The sequence below is a fragment of the Marmota marmota genome, unplaced genomic scaffold (genome assembly GCF_001458135.2).
Source record: "Marmota marmota marmota unplaced genomic scaffold, marMar, whole genome shotgun sequence".
Classification (NCBI taxonomy): Eukaryota; Metazoa; Chordata; class Mammalia; order Rodentia; family Sciuridae; genus Marmota; species Marmota marmota.
Genome location: NW_026000242.1, coordinates 15,441,164 through 15,459,223, shown reverse-complemented (window position 1 = coordinate 15,459,223; position 18,060 = coordinate 15,441,164). Strand labels below are relative to the sequence as shown.

The following is an 18,060-nucleotide window of genomic DNA, read 5'->3' as shown; positions in this document are numbered from 1 at the left end:
GGTGATTTTTTTTGTTTTGATTTTGCTTTTTTTTTGTAGATGGACACAATATCTTTTATTTATTTTTTTTCAATGTGGTGCTGAAGATCGAACCCAGTGCCTTCACACATGCAAGGCAATCACTTCAACCATGAGCTACCACCCCAGCCCTTGGGCCATTAATTTTTTAATCCTTGTTCTTGTGAAAAGGAGATGATTAATGTTCCCAAATGTTGTTTTATTTAAGTATTTTTCATTCCAATGCCTTTTTTTTTTTTTTTTGTATCAGGGATTGAATCCAGTTGTATTTAACCACAGAGCCATATCCCCAGCCCTTTTTATTTATTTATTTTTTTTATTTAGAGACAGGGTCTCCCTCAGTGCTTAGGGCCTTGCTAAGTACTGAGGCTGACTTTGAATTTATGATTGCTCCTGCCTCAGCCTCTCAAGTAACTGGGATTACAAGTGTGTGCTATTACATCCAGCACAAGTGTTCTTAATTTAAGATTTTAAATCTAGTGATTTACTATACAGATACAGTATGTGCTAGAGAAGAATCTAATGTTGCTGCCAGTTTATTGATGAGAGAAATATTTTTATATGTTTCTTTGTTTTATTTTTAAATAGGAGCACCCAGACTAAAATGTCATGAACTCTTGAATTATATCATGGATACAGTGAAAGATTCATCCAGTGGTGTTATTTATGGAGCTGATTGTAGCAACATACTACTCAAAGACATTCTTTCAGTGAGAAAATACTGGTGTGAAATATCACAGCAACAGTGGCTAGGTATGTTTTGAAGGTTGCTATTTGTGATTTTTTTCCTCATGACAGGACTTTCACCAATAAAAGCATTCATAGTGTATCTGTATTGCCCAAATGACCTCACACTTTCATAGTACTTTAGTGAAAGAAATTGAGTATCAGTCTTTTGATGTGATTCTACCATCTTGTATATTCTGTAATATTTGCTCTTTAATTTTAAACAAAATGTCCTTAATTTTCATTTACTACATACTTTCTGAAGTATTAAGTCCACTAATGTTATGGAAAGGACAAGATATAGAAGTATCAATTGGATTAGGGAATTAACAGGTTCCTAGTAAGATAATGGAAATCAGTGTATTAGAATGAAATATACAAGATCCAGTGATTTACTAAATAGATAGAATGGGTGTTAGGCAAGAGTCTTGTGTTTCTTGTTTATTGATCAGAGGTATTCAATGATCATGGAAAAAGGAAATTATGGTCAGAATCTGAAATATTTCAGTTCATTGATTTTAAAAGTGGAACAATTCTGAGAGAATTTAACGGATTAAAGTGGGATTTGCCATTATCGAGGTGATTTTAAGCCAGATGTTAAAGTCTACTAATCCACTAGCTCTGAAAATTTAGAAACTTTAGACTTTTTCATTAAAAAATATTAAGGCTGATTTTTGTTAACTAAATTAAAAGACATTTACCTATATTTATTGTTAATTTTATAATTTCAAAATGAGATGTGTATGAACTACAAAGCCATGAAGTAGTGCCCTCACTTCTGCATTATTCTACTTTTCCAAATGAATTAAGGAATTCTCAATAGTTGCAGTAATTTCTTGTGAGTTATTTGGGCTGTTGCTGTAAACAGCTGTTGCTGTTCCATCAAACAATGGACTCAAGTAAGCCAATGATACCTACCATTCTCAGCCAAATGTCTCACCAGAGTGGTCTAATCATATTTTGTATATTTGGGAACTTTAGATTATTGCTTACGACTGATTATACTGTAACAAGGCAGTCCTTCCCTCAGTCTCTTTGGTATGATTCTTCCATATCATTTGTTGTCTAACCTGCTTTTTGTTCTTTAAAAAACTAGTGTTACTTCTTATTATCAGTCTTATTTTCCCTTTTCTCAGGCTTGCTTCTTGATTGAGGACTGTTCAAAAAGTGAAGTCTATGCTCGAAATGTGTTTGGTAGAAGTAGTAATTTAAGCCATGGTTATGATATTTTTTTATGGGGAGAATTTAGAATGAGATGAGAACATACCCTAAGACTGAGCCGTCATCTCCATATAAATTTTGGAATTAGCTTATTGATTTCTACAAAATATCATGCTGAAATTTTCATAGATATTTTGTTTATTGAACAATTAAGAATGTGTAGCCATCTTAACAATGTGGAGTCACTCAATCCATGAATATGATATCTCCATTTATTTAGGTCTTTTGATATTTTTCATTAGTGTCCTATTACTGTCACCAGACAGATTTTATACATGTTTTGTTAGATTTGTATACTGCAGTAGTTTGTAAATTGCACTGTTTTTTAAATTAATTGGTTAATAAATTAAAAAAAATTTTTTAAAATTTGTTGTGATTAGTTATACATGACAGTAGAATGCATTTAGACACATTGTACACAAATGGAGCAAAACTTCTTCTCTGGCTGAACATAGTGCAGACTCACATTGGTAGTATAATCATAATTCAGCCTTTGGATTTGAGGGTTTGGCTTATTTCAGTTAGCATGATATTTTCCAGCTTCATTTACCTGCAAATGCCATACTTTCATTTTTTTAAGGCTGAGTAATACTCTACTGTGTGTATGTATCACATTTTCTTTACCCATTTATCTGTTGAATGGCATCTAGGTTGGTTCCATAGTTTAGCTATTGTGAATTGAGCTGCTAGAAACATTGATGTGGCTGTGTCACTGTAGTTTGCAGATTTTAAGTTCTTTGGGTATAAACTAAGGACTGGGATAGCTGAGTAAAATGGTGGTTCCATTCTAAGTTTTTTGAGTAATCTCCATACTGCATTCCATAGTGGTTGCACCAATTTGCAGTCCCACCAGCAGTGTCTGAGTGTACCTTTTTCCCTACATTCTCACTGACACTTATTGTGGCTCATATTCTTGATAGTTAAATTGCACTGTTTTTGAAGTTTCATTTTCCAAGTCATTCAGTGCTATTATACTGATGTACAATTGATTTTTGTATCTTTTTAAAAAAAATTTTAAATTTTTATTTATTTATTTTTTGGGTATTGGGGATTGAACTTGGGAGCATTCAGCCACTGAACCACATTCCCAGCCCTATTTTATATTTTATTTAGAGACAGAGTCTCACTGAGTTGCTTGGTGCCTCGCTGTTGCTGAGGCTGGCTTTGAACTTGAGATCCATCCGTGTCAGCCTCCTGAGCCACTGGGATCACAGGTGTGGGCCACTGTATCCCAGCACTTTGTTAAAATCTTCTGTTACTTGTAAGGCTTTTTGTGTGTGTGTGTGTGTGTGTGTGATTTTTCTGCGTAGATAATCATGACACCTGCAAGTAGTAATTTTTTTCTTCTTTCTGAACCATGTGGCTTTTATTTTTTTCTAATCTGGCTAGAATCATCAGTATTTTCCACCCCATGGTGAAATAAGTTTAAGAAAATTTATGATTTTTAACCATTTTTAAACATATAGTTCAGTAGCATTAAGCACATTCACATTGTTGTATAACCAGGGTTGGGGCCCCAGTAACACCACACACACACACATACACACACAAAAAAATTCCTAACATTGTTGTGTAACTATCCCTTCTATCTCCAGAACTTTTTTTCTCTATTCATTTGCTATGGTTTGGATATGGGTTGAGTTCATCCACACCATGGTTCATGTGTTGGAGACTTGGTTCTTAATATGGCTGTGTAGAACTAAAGTCTAGTATTAGATTATGGGAGGCATGCCCTTGGGAGGGATTTAACATAGTTCCTGGGATCTTCATTTAGCTCCTGAAAACACAAGGGGTTATTAAAAGCCTGAGCTTGACCCCTGAATCTCTGGCTTCCTCTGACTATATGTTAGCTCTTCCCCGACCCAACCCCCTCTCACATGCATTCCCACCATTGAGGTTCCATCTGCCTTGAGACCATCATCAGACCCCAACCTCCAGAACTGTGAGCTCAATAAACCTCTTTTTATAAAGTTATTTGGCTTCAGGTGTTTCATTATAGAAACAGGAGATGAACTCTTAACACCATCGAATAGTAATTCTCTATTTGCTATTCCCACTGGCTCCTGACAGCTACTATTCAACTTGTTTTTTAAAATGTTTTTATTTATTTATTTATTTTGCATTACAATTCTTAATACTATTCAACTTTGAATTTGAAGTTCTAGATTATTCATTGTTATGGACTAGATGCTTGTGTTACCACAAAATTTGTGTTAAAGTGTAATTCCCTAATGTGAGGATATTTGGAATTGTGGCATTTGTGAAGTCGTTAGGTCATGAGACCAGACAGCTAGCTTTCTCTCTTTCTGCCATATGAGAATACAGGTAGAAGTCAGCAGTTTGCAATGCAAAAGAGGATTACCAGAAGTGGACCATACCTGCACCCTGATTTCACACTTCCATTCCCCAGAAATGTGAGAAATAAATTTCTGTTGTTTATAAGCCAATATATGATAGATAGTTAATAGCAACTTGAACAAAGCAGGCAAAAGCAGTATTTGTCCTTTGCAATTGGCTTATGACACTTACCAAATGTCATTGATGCTCATCCATCTTGTAGCAGCAGATCAGACTTTCCTTCACTTTTAAGACTCAACAATATTCTGAACAAAATGTCACATTTTGCTTATTCATTGATGGACACTTAGGTTTCTACTTTTTGGTTATTATGAAGAATACTGCTGTGTACAAATATCTCTTGAGTTTCCTGCTTTCATTTTTTCAGATTTATATTCAGAAGTGAAATTGCTGATATGATAATTCTATATTTAATTTTTGAGGAACCAAGATATGTTTTCCCCAGAGGCTGCTCCATTTTACATGGACAAGGGTTTAAATTTCTTCACATTTTCACCACTTATTTTCTCTGTTTTTTGAATGATAAAGTAAAATGGTGTTTCATTTGCATTTTCTTAATGACTAGTGATGTTGAACTTTTCATGTTTATTGTCAGTTTGTATTCTTATAGAGAAATATTTAAGTTCTTTGTCCTTTTTTATTATTTTTATTTATTTATTTTTTAGTAATTTTAGGTTCATAGCAAAGTTGAGAATTTATAGATCTCTCATATATTCCCCACAACCCTAGTTCTTAGTCTCTTCCATTATCAACATTTCCTATCCTTTGCTTATTTTTTGTCAGGTTTGTTTTTGTTGTAGGAGTTTTAAAAAATATATTATAGATATTAATTTCTTACCAGATGTATAGTTTGCAAATATTTTCTCTTGTTCCAGGGGTTGCTTTTTCATTGTTGATAGTGTCTTTTGATGCACAAAAACTTTTTAATGAGATGAAGCCCAATTTATTTTTTCTTTTGTTCTATCAGAGAAATCATTGCCAAATCTATAGCCTAGTGTTATGAAACTCTTCCCCTTTGTTTTGTCCCCAAAGTTTTTGTTTAATAGCTTTACCACCAGCATGATATTGAATAACAGCAATAAGAATAGACAAATTTGCCTTCCTCTGATCTTAGGGAAACCATTCTGGGTTAGACCAATAAGCAAGCTATTAGCTATCAATACAGGTTGAGGATAGTTCTTTCTATTCATTGTTACTGCTAGTATTTTTTAAAATTATGAATGGATGTTCAGTTTTTTAAAAAACAAGGAAAAGTATTTATTGATATGATTATCTAAGGTTTTTGTTTTTGTTGTTATTGTTGTTAGTCTGATGACTTAAAATGATGGATTTTTCAAATATTTAGCCAACCTTCAGTTCCCACGATATACACCATTGGGATATTGATTTCAGCATGATTCCCTGCTTTTTCCTCCGCCTTTTCCCACCTCTCTTTCCTCCCCTCTCCCATTCTCCTTCGTCTACTCTACTAGACTTTCTTTTACTCAGCTATTAATTTTTATTTGATTGGTTCTTTATCTTATCCTATCCTTCCCTCTTCCTTTCCTTTATTTCACTCTATCTTAATATTTGACCTTTGAGTTTCTGAGTTTGGCTTATTTCACTTAGCATGATATTCTTCATTTCCATCCATTTACTGGCAGATGCCATAGTTTCATTCTTTATTATGGCTGAGTAGAATTCCATTGTAGAGATATACCCCAGTTTCTTAATCTGTTCATTTATTGATGGGCATCTGGGTTGATTCCATAATTTAGCTATAGTGAATTGTACTGCTATAAACATTTAGTTGGCTGTATCGCTATAGTATGCTGAGTTTAAATCTTTTGGGAAAATACCAAGGAGTGGGATAGCTGGGTCATAAGCTGGTTCCACCCCTAGTTTTTTGAAGAACCTCCATACTTCTTTCCAGAGTGGTTGTACTAGGCTGCAGTCCCACCAACAATGTACAAGTGTACCTTTTTCCCCACAACCTCACCAGCATTTGTTATTTATATTTTTGATCATTGGAGTGAGGTGAAATATTAATGTAGTTTTGGTTTTCATTTCCTTGATTGCTAGAGATGTTGAGTATTTTTTTTAAATATATTTGTTGGCCATTTGTTTCTTTTTTTGAGAAGTTTCTGTTTTAGTTCCTTGTCCATTTATTCATTGGGTTATTTGGAGTTTTTTGGTGTTAAGCTTTGAGTTCTTTATATATTCTGAATATTAATCCTCTAGTGGAAGTGTAGCTGGCCAAGATTTTCTCCCATTCTCTAAGCTCTCACTTCACACTCTTGATCGTTTTCTCTGTTGTGCAGAAGTTTTGTAGTTTGATGGCATCCCACTTACTGATTTTTGGTTTTATTTCTTGCACTTTATGGGTCTTGTTAAGGAAGTTGGTGCCCGCACTTACATGATGGAGTGTTGACCCTGTGTTTTCTTGTAGCAGTTGTCAGATTTTTGGTCTAATTCCTAAATCTTTGATTCATTTCAATTTGAGTGTTTGTTCAGGGTGAGATACAGGGGTCTAGTTTAATTTTTCTACATATGGTTCATCCAGTATTCCCAGCATTATTTTTGTTGAATATCAGACAGCTGTAGGTATGTGGGTTTGTCTCTGTGTCCTCTATTCTGTTCCATTGGTCCTCATGTCTATTTGGTGCCAATACCATGCTGTTTTAGTTATTACAGCTGTGTAGTATATCAGTTCAGGTGTTGTGATGTCTCCTGCTTCACTTTACTTTTCTTGCTTAGTATTGTTTTGCCTATCCTGAGTGTCTTATTCTTCCAAATGAATTTAAGAATTGTTTTTCTTAATTCTGTGAGGAATGTCATTCATACACACACACATATTTATACACACACACACACACACATATATTGTTGATATTTTGATGGAGATTGTGTTGAATCTGTATGTTGCTTTTGGTAGTATGGCTATTTTGACAATATTGATGCTGCCTGTTTGAGAATATGGGATGTCTTTCCATCTTCTAAGGTCGTTTTCAGTTTGTTTTCCTTCTTCAATGTTTTATAATTTTCACTGTGGATCACATATACCTCCTTAGTTAGATTAATTCCTAAGTATTTGTTTGTTTGTGAAGGGGATGGTTTTTCTGATTTCTTCCTTAGCTGAATCACTGTTGGAGTATAGTTAGGCTATTGATTTATGGGTGTTGATCTTGTATCCTGCTACTTTGCTAAATTCATTTAAAGGCTCTGGTAGACTGTTTTGGGGTTTTCTAGATATAGGATCATATCATTGGCTAACAGAGATAGTTTAACAACTTCTTTTCTATTTGTATGCCTTTGATTTCTTTTTCTTGCCTCATCACTTTGGCTAATGTTTCAAGGACTGTATTGAATAAGAGTGGTGAGAATGGACAGTCTTGTCTTGTTCCTGATCTTAGAGGAAATGTTCTTAGTTTTTCTCATTTAGTATGATGTTGGATTTGGGTTTGTCATAGATGACCTTTACAGTGTTGAGGTAAAGTTCCTTTTATCCCTCCCTAGCTTCTCCAATGTATTTTATATGAATGGTTGCTGGATTTTATCAAAAGACCTTTTCTGCATCTATTGAGATGATCATGTGATTTTTGTCTTAATTCATTAAGTGATGAATTACATTATTATGTTGAACCAACCTTGTATCCCTGGAATGAAACTACTTGATCATGATGTATTATCTTTTTCCCCCCTTTTTGATGTGTTTTTTTTTTAATGCATTTGCTAATTTTATTAAGGATTTTTGCATCTGTATTCATCAGGGGTATTGGTCCATAGTTTTCTTTCCTTGATATGTCTTTGTCAGCTTTGGAATCATGGTTATACCCATTTCATAAAATTTATTTGGGAGTGTTCCCTCCTTTTCAGTTTCAAGGAATAATTTGAGAAAAATTAGTGGTGGTTCTTCTATAATAGTTTGGTAGAACGCAGCTGAGAATCTGTCAGGTCTTGGACGTTTCTTTTTTGGAAGGCTTTAATTGCTGTTTCAATTTTGTTACTTGATATTGGTTTGTTTAGATTTTCTGTATCTTCCTGATTGAATTTGTGCAGGTTGTATGCATCTAGAAATTTATCATTGTCTTCAAGATTTTTAAGTTAATAAACTAGGAGTATAAATTTTCTAAAAATGTTCTGATAATCCTCTGGATTTCAGAATGGTCTGTGGTGTATCTTCTTTTCATCTCTGATCATAGTGATTTGTATCTTCTCACTGTTTCTTTTGTCTGCGTATCTTTTGTTCTTTTTTTTAGTTTGGCTAAACAAAATCTTTTCAAAGAACCAACTTTTTATTGCATTGATTCTGTGAACATTACGATATAAATGTTCTTTATACCTTTAGTTTGTATCTCCATGTTCTCTTCTATCCCAATAATTCTTAGGTTTGGTCATTTAATGTTCTTGCAGAGTTCTTGTATATTCTGATCATGTGCCATAATTTTTTCCCTTTACTGCCTTCTGTGTACTTAAGATCATATAGCCTGTTCCAAACCTGAAGTTCTGTCTTCTAGGGCTGAGGTTTTTTTTAATCAATGCATTCTTATTTGTTACTGATGCCTTCAAGTGAATTTTTAATTTGATTGGTTGTGTCTGTCTTTCTTTTCTAGGAGTCATTGGTTTCTTCTATTTTTTTTTTTTGTACCGGGAATTGAACCTAGGTGTGCTCAACCACTGAGCCACATCTTCAACCTTTTTTTATATTTTATGTTGAGACAGGGTCTTGCTGAATTGCTTAGGGCCTACTTAGTCATTGAAGCTGGCTTTGAACTTGTCATCCTCTTGCCTCAGCCTCCTGAGCCGCTGGTCTCCTCACTATTACTATTTCTTTATTAAAATGGTCTTTTAATCTCCTGTCATTGCTTTTTTAATTCCTTCTTTAGATTTTCTTATAGTTAATTGAACATTTTAATAATCAGTTTTTTATACTCTTTTTCTGGGCTTTCATCCACCTCACTATCCATGGGATCCTTTATTGGCTGATTGTGGATTTTGGGAGGTGGGGTGTTGTTTGCCTTGAGATCTTGGACTTGAACATCAAGTGAGATGGATTTCCTACTCCCTCCTTTTGTGTGTGTCTTTTTGTGTGTAATTATCTTATTTGTTCTGGGACTTCTCTGTTTTTGATGTATGAGTACATGCCCAAGGGGTGGGACCTGAGTTCCCTCTTTGATTGTACTTTTTGTGTCCTTGTTGTTGGTTTGGGGCTTTTGTCTCCCCACTTCTTTGCATTGGAGTAAGGTCAGAGAATGTTTTGTTCAGCTGTAGACTCTAAACTGTGAACATTTATTGTCCCTGTAGTTTCAAAGGACCTCACAGAAGGAGGAGAAATAAACAATAGTAACAACCTTTGCAAACAGTACACAGCATTAAAGTAAATACCCAGTTCCTAATATCTCCAACATTAATTCAGACCAGTATTCAGGAATGGTCGGTTCAGCAGTTGTCAATAGTAAAAATAATAACCCTGAACTAGATCTGGCTTTAAATTGAAGAGTAGGTGCCAACTATATCTTGCACAGCAGCAGTGACTGTATTAGCATTAATGGTGGGAACAGGATTTATATAAGCCAATTAGTTCTCAAAAATACAGTTTATTAAGGAAAAGAAAATGTGTTAGAAAGTTAGAAGACAGTTTAAAAGTTCAAAAAGTGAATGGAGAGAATGTAGAAGAGATGTAGCAGGTGATGTTTATACAGAAGGAAGGAAAAAATAGAAGCAAAGTATTGGGAGAGAGGGCAAAACATGTACTTGTTTTTTTTTTTCTTTTTTGCATTACAATTCTTATTACACATACATACCACAATTTTTCATATCTCTGTTTGTATATAAGTAGGTTGACACCCAATTTAAGTCTTCATACATGTTCTTTGGATAATGATGTCCATCACATTCCACCATCCTTGCTAATCCCCTACCTCCTCTCTTTCCCTCCCTCCCCTCATCCCTATCTAGAATTCATCTACTCGTCCCATGTTCCCCCTCTTTACCCCACTATGAGTCAGCCTCCTTATATCAGAGAAAACATTCGGCATTTGCTTTTTGGGGATTGGCTAACTTCACTGAGCATTATCTTTTCTAACTTCATCTATTTACCTGAAAATGCCATGATTTTATTCTATTTTATTGCTGTATAAAATTCCATTGTGTATATATGCCACATTTTTTTTTCATCCATTCATCCACTGAAGGACATCTAGGTTGGCTCCACAGTTTAGCTATTGTGAATTGTGCTGCTATAAACATTGATATGGCTGTGTCACTATAGTGTGTTGTTTTTAAGTCCTTTGGGTATAGTCCGAGGAGAGGGATACCTGTGTGAAATGGTGGTTCCATTCCCAGTTTTACAAGGAATCTTCACACTGCTTTCCAAATTGGCTGCACCAATTTGCAGTCCCACCAGCAATGTATGAGTGTACCTTTTTCCCCACATCCTCACCAACACTAATTGTTGTTTGTCTTCATAATAGCTGCCATTCTGATTAGAGTGAGATGATATCTTAGAGTAGTTTTGATTTGCATTTCTCTGATTGCTAGACATGATGAGTGTGTTTTCATATATTTGTTGATTTGATTGTATATTCTCTTATGAGCAGTGTCTGTTCAGGTCCTTGGCCCATTTGTTGATTGGGTTATTAGTTTTTTCGGTGCTTAGTTTTTTGAGTTCTTTATCTACCCTATTGATTAGTGCTGTATCTGATGTGTGAGGGGTAAAAATTTGCTCCCAGGATGTAGGCTCTCTTTCACCTCACAGATTGTTTCTTTTGTTGAGAAGAAACTTTTTAGTTTGAATCCATCCCATTTATTGATTCTTGGTTTTAATTCTTGCCGTATCAGAGTCTTATTAAGGAAGTTGGGGCCTAATCCCACATGATGAAGATTAGAGCCTACTTTTTCTTCTATTAGATGCAGAGTCTCTGGTTTAATTCCTAGGTGCTTTACCCATTTTGAGTTAAGTTTTGTGTATGGTGAGAGAGATGGGTTTTATTTCATTTTGTTGCATATGGATTTCCAAGTTTCCCAGCACCATTTGTTGAAGAGGCTATCTTTTCTCCAGTGCATGTTTTTGGCACCTTTGTCTAATATAAGATAGTTGTAATTTTGTGGGTTAGTCTCTGTGTCCTCTATTCTGTACCATTGGTCTACCAGTCTGTTTTGGTGCCAATACCATGCTTAAACTATTGCTATTCCTTTGTAGTATAGTTTAAGGTCTGGGATAGTGATGCCACCTGCTTTACTCTTCCTGCTAAGGATTGTTTAACTATTCTGGGTCTCTTCTTTTTCCAGATGAAGTTTATGATTGCTTTTTCTATTTCTATGAGGAATGACATTGGAATTTTGATCAGAATTGCATTAAATCTGTGTAGTGCTTTTGGTAGTATGGTCATTAGTATGATAATATTAATTCTGCCTATCCAGGAGCAAGGTAGATCTTTTCATCTTCTAAGGTCTTCTTTGATTTTTTTCTTTAGGGTTCTGTAGTTTTCATTGAATAGATCTTTCACCTTTTTCATTAAGTTGATTCCCAAGTATCTTATTTTTTTTGAGGTTATTGTGAATGGGGTAGTTTTCCTCATTTCCTTCTCAGAGGCTTTGTCACTGACATACAGAAATGCCTTTGATTTATGGGTGTTGATTTTATATCCTCCTACTTTGCTGAATTTATTTACTAGTTGTAGCAGTTTTCTCATGGGGTTTTTTGGGTCTTCTAGGTATAGAATCATATTGCCAGCAAATAGTGCTAATTTATGTTCTTCTTTTCCTATACATATCCCTTTGATTTCTTTCATCTGTCTAATTGCTCTGGCCAGTGTTTCAAGAACTATGTTGAATAGAATTGGTGGAAGAGGGCATCCCTGTCTTGTTCCAGTTTTTAGAGGGAATGCCTTCAATTTTTCTCCATTTAGAATTATGTTGGCCTGAGGCTAAGCGTAGATAGCCTTTACAATGTTGAGATACGTTCCTGTTACCCCTAGTTTTTCTAGTGTTTGTAACATAAAGGGGTACTGTATTTTATCAAATGCTTTTTCTGCATCTATTGAGATGATCATATGATTCTTATCTTTAAGTCTATTGATGTGATGAATTACATTTATTGATTTCCATATGTTCAGCCAACCTTGCATCCCTGGGATGAATTCCACTTGATCATGGTGCACAATCTTTTTGATGTGTTTTTGTATTCAATTTACCAGAATTTTATTGAGAATTTTTGCATCTATGTTCATTAGATATATTGGTCTGAAGTTTTCTTTCGTTGATGTGTCTTTGCCTATTTTTGGAATCAGGATGTTATTGGCCTCATAGAATGAGTTGGAAGTGCTGCCTCTTTTTCTATTTCCTGAAATAAATTGAAGAGTATTGGTATTAGTTCTTCTTTAAAGGTAGAACTCGACTGTGTATCCATCCTGTCCTGGGCTTTTCTTGGTTGGTAAGCTTTTGATGATTTTTTCTATTTCCTCACTTGATATTCATCTGTTTAAATTGTGTATATCTTCCTGAGTCAATCTGGGCAAATCGTATGACTTAAGAAATTTGTCGATGCCTTTAATGTCTTCTATTTTATTGGAGTATAAGATTTCAAAATAAGAATTTAAAAAACCCCAAATCTTAAGAATGAAGGAACCATCTCCCCTGAAGTAGTCAAAATAGTTGACCAGATTGGGAGGTCTCTGTCCAACATTTTTTTTTTTTTTTCCAATTCTTCCTGAGTTATGTACTAACAAAGCAGGGAGTGAGAGTATTAACCCCTTCCTGTTTTTGTATTGCTCTCTGAGTTGCCAGTTGGACCACTCTAAGATGGAGGCCATTTGATATAAGACTCCAGCTTCCTTTCTCACCTGTATGAAGTGGGATGGGTTAGGACAAACTGTCAGTTGATATTTTGTCCTTTTGGACCAGTTTGGTGTACTCCCAATGTAAAAGCTTCTGTGGAGTTCTGAGAAGGGAGTTGCCAAAGGTAGGGCTATTATCTAATCAGGCCTCAGGGGCTTTCTTAGACAGTGCCTGCCTTGGAGAGAGTAGATCACCCTGCCCCTAGGGCTAGACAGTAGCTGGCCTCTTATGCTGGTCTGGTTCTCAGAAGCCTTCTTAGAAATCAATCTGGAGCAGGGGGAGCCAGTCCTCCACTCACTGCTGCTCACAAGCACAGTCATCTCAGGGTTAGTCCATGAGTGTGTTCACACTCAATTGCTCAGACTTCTGCCCAGCTTTAGCTGGTCACATGAGTGCTGCCAGACACAAAGGAGAAGTGAGTGGGACTCACCTTTGTCTTCCAGTTGAATCCCCCCTGGGTAAGGTCCACACCCCACCTGTTTTACTCAGGTTCCTTCAGGCCCAGCCTAAGTAGAGTATATATGCTTTTTGGGATATTGTGGTCATGTTTGTTTTTTTCTGTGTGTCTGTGTCTGTCAATCACAATGCCTGCATGCTTGTCCCAAACAGGGCTCCTGCCTCAGCTGTCCTAGGCCACTAGAGGCATAGAGATGCTTTTTAAGCACCAGCGAGCTCAGTGCAGCTTCTGGATCAGTGATGATTCGGCAACTTTTGTTTTGTTTTTGGGTACCTGGGATTGAACCCAACGGCACTTACCACTGAGCCACATCCTAGACCCTATTTTATTATTATTATTTTTTGTATTTTATTTAGAGACAGGGTCTCATTGAGTTGCTTAGCACATTGCTTTTGTTGAGGCTGGCTTTGATCTCAAGATCCTCCTGCCTCAGCCTCCCGAGTTGCTGGGATTACAAGCTTATGTCACTGCGCCTGGTTTTGGCAACTTTTTTTTTCTTTTTTATTCTAATTTGTTATATATGATAGCAGACTGCATTACAATTCATATGACACACAGAGCACAATTATTCATATCTCTGTATACAAAGTATATTCACACCATTCCTATCTTCATACATGTACTTAGGGTAATGATGTCCATCTCATTCTACCATCTTTCCTAACCCCATCCCCCCTCCCTTCCCCTCCCTCCACTTTGCCCCATCTAAAGTTCCTCCATTCCTCCCATGCTCCCCCTCTCAACCCCACTATGAATTAGCCCCCCTTATATTAGAGAAAACATTCGGCATTTGGTTTTATGGGATTGGCTAACTTCATTTAACATTGTCTTCTCCAGCTCCATCCATTTACCTGCAAATGCCATGATTTTATTCTCTTTTATTGCTGATAATATTCCATTGTTTTTCTATACACCACATTTTCTTTATCCATTCATCTACTGAAGGGCATTTAGTTTGGTTCCACAGTTTAGCTATTGTGAATTGTGCTACTATAAACATTGATGTGGCTGTGTCCCTATTGTATGCTGTTTTTAAGTCCTTTGTGTATAGACCAAGGAGTGGGATAGCTGGGTCCCATGGTGGTTGCATTCCCTGTTTTCCAAGGAATCTCTATACTGCTTTCCATATTGGCTGCACCAATTTGCAGTCCCACCAGGAATGTATGAGTGTGTGAAAAAGGAAAAGCCAACACTGCAACCCAATAAAAGATATTTATTGGGTTTCTCAGAAAACGACAGATTTTCTTGCAGGCCAATCATTTATAAAAGGCCAGGATTTCTCTCAGCCTACTGTTTTCACTTGTGTCAAATGTTCCTCTTCATGTTGTTTTTGGGACTGGGAATCTGAAGCAGAAAGAAAAAGATTGCTTTCATTTTGTGAGGCATAAACTCTTTTTTCTTTGATCAAGAATGCCTTGTGCCCAGTTAATTCTCCTCCTTCCAAAAAGAATCTCATGTCATTTGTCAGCATCCATGAAAATGCCATGTTGTTTAATAGGTTATAAATAGATTAAAATATAAACCTTCATAGTTCATGAATTATTTGCATATATTATTAATCAAACAGCATTAATATAAAACCAAAACTGTGGAGTGTGTACTTTGTCAAATGTGCTTTATGCATAGATCAAGGAACATGGGCTTAGAGAAGTTAGGTAACTTATCTGAAGTCTGTCTCTTAAACTAGTGCTTTTACACTAAATATTGATTGAATACTTTTAGACTGTTGAATATAAATTAGAACAATTTTTAATTGTTTTCCTTATGTTAGATTATGAGATATTTCTATTGAATTGTGACATTTAACATATTTGCTTTGGTTTTTTTTTTTGGAAATAATCGGTTCCAGGTGTGGTGGTGTACTTGCAATCCCAGTGACTCAGGAAGGTGAGGCAGGAGAATCTCCAGTTTGAGTCTAACCTCAACAACTTAGTGAGACCCTGTCAATAAAAAATAAAAAGGACTAGAGATGTGTAGCACAGTGATAAAGCACCCCTAGGTTTGATCCTCAGTATTGAAAAATAAAAATAATAATGGTAGTATCATTCATGTGTGTGTGTGTGTGTGTGTGTGTGTATAAATAAATAAATAATGTGTTTTGTTTTTGTTTTAGAATTATTCTCTGTGTACTTCAGGCTGTACCTCAAACCTTCCCAAGAAATTAATAGAGTTTTAGTGGCTAGAATAATTCATGCTGTTACCAAAGGATGCTGTTCACAAACTGATGGATTAAATTCTAAATTTTTAGATTCTTTCTCCAAGGCTGTTCAGTATGCAAGGTAATTTAATTTCTTTTTGTGTTGGCTTTTTAAATTTGTGTGTGTGTCTTATTTTAAATATAGTAAATAAAACTACTGCCTTTTAAAAATGATTATTTTGATTCTATAAATTTGTGGAGTATAATGTGATAATTTAATACATATATGCAGTATATAATGATCAAATCTGGGTAGTTAACATTTCCATTTCCTTATACATTAAATTTTTTTTTACTCATACGTATTCTTAGGTTACTGTGTGATATTTCGGTACATGTAAGAAACTAGATTCATTTTCTACCTGTTCAAAAATAAACTCAGAGTGGATCAAAGGGAAACATTGGTAAAGCAAACAGTTTTACAATTTTTTGAGTACATCCCAAAAGCGGAAATAGACAAAAGAGGGCTATGTTAACTAAGAAGACTCTGTCCAACAATCAACAATATGAAGAGACAACCTAAAGAAAGGGAAAACCTTTTTTAAAAAAATTATGTATTTATTTTTTATCTGTTTAACTTAATTGTATATGACAGCAAAATGCATTTCAATTCATTGTACAGAAATGGAAAGCAACGTTTCAATTGTCTGGTTGTATATCGTACAGTCATACGTGTACCTAGGGTAATGATGTCCATCTCATTCTACCATCTTTCCTACTCTCATAATAGAAAGGAAAAACTTTTTTTTTTTTGCAAACTTTTCATTTGACAAAGGATTAATATCTAGAATATAAAAAACACTTAAAAACTCAACAAAAATACAAAAAACTGGGCAAAGGATTTGAATTGAATAATCAAAAGAAGAAATTCAGAGGCCAGCATATTAATGAGAGATGCTCAGCCTCATCAGCTCTTGGGAAAATGCAAGTCAAAACCACTGCAAGAGAACATTTCATCTCCTTTAGAAGACCTATTTTTATTTTTTTATTCTATTATTTTTTTTGGATATGGGGGATTGAACTCAGGGGCACTCAACCACTGAGCCACATCCGCAGCCCAGTTTTGTATTTTGTTTAGAGACAGGGTCTCACTGAGTTGCATAGGGCTTCCCTATTACTGAGGCTTGCTTTGAACTCCCGATGCTCCTGCCTCAGTCTCCCGAGCTGCTGGGATTGAAGGTGTGCTCTACCACGCCCAGCAAAAGAGCTGTTTTTAAACATGCAAAAATATTAAAAAATTATGGCAGGGGTTTTGAGAAAAGAAAACTCTCATGCTTTGTTGGTGGGAAGGTAAAACACTATCTTTTAAATAATGCATTGACCCATTGTAACAAAATCAGTAGATTCCTGAAGACTCAGAGCGAACACTCACTGAATTTAACTCAGTATGTGGAACATTAAATGATATTAAGTGGGATATCTGTCCTGTTAGAATAATGAATCTAGGAAAGTTAAATATCCTCCAAATAATTTTATCTTTTCCGTTTTGGTGATAGATGTAGTATATTGAGAATAAAGTAAACATATATTTTGGAAGTTTTAATATACATTTGTATGCTATTATCCAGTTTATAATGTGAAATGTTTTATAAATGGTAACTATTACAGATCACTTTGTATATTTTAGGCAGTTTCAGCAGCAGAGAGATCTAACAGAAGTGATCATTTAGCACTGAATAAGAACCAGTTTTTGTTATTGTATTGTGTAATGCTTCTGTGATTTTTTTTTTTTAATGGAGTTTTGTTATATTGGTCTTAAACTTGTGGACTCAACTGATAATTTCACCTCAGCCTCCCAAGTAGCTGGAACTACAGGTACATGCCACTGTGCCTGGCTTTCTCATCAGTTTTGAATCTAAAACTATTGTTTCAAAATTAGAATTAGATTTTTTTTTAACTTGAAGCTTTATAACTATTTTTAGTATATGTAGTTTTTTCCCCCATTTTACCAAGTTGAATTTTTTTGTTTTCTGACACAGACAAGAAAAGAGTTCTGCAGGTCTTGGTCATATCTTAGCAGCCCTTATTATCTTCCTCAAATCCTTGGCTGTCAACTTCCGAATTCAAGTATGTGAATTAGGAGATGAAATTCTGCCTACCTTACTTTATGTTTGGACTCAACATAGATCTAATGATTCCTTAAAAGAAGTAATTATTGAATTATTTCAACTGCAAATTTATATCCATCATCCAAAAGGAGCCAAAATCCAGGAAAAAGGTATAAAGGCAATTTTTACTGTTTTGAATTTATTTCCTCATTAAAACA

At 35.2% G+C, this 18,060-nt stretch overlaps 1 protein-coding gene across 1 annotated transcript in view; it reads left to right on the top strand.

The window, feature by feature from the left end:
• The window catches only part of Atm (ATM serine/threonine kinase), a 149,532-nt gene that overhangs the window by 5,687 nt on the left and 125,785 nt on the right, over positions 1 to 18,060 (top strand). The window contains exons 5-7 of the mRNA XM_048795615.1: positions 607 to 771; positions 15,711 to 15,876; positions 17,774 to 18,012. Coding sequence (XP_048651572.1) covers positions 607 to 771; positions 15,711 to 15,876; positions 17,774 to 18,012 — 570 coding nt within the window. The remainder of the gene's footprint in view (positions 1 to 606; positions 772 to 15,710; positions 15,877 to 17,773; positions 18,013 to 18,060) is intronic.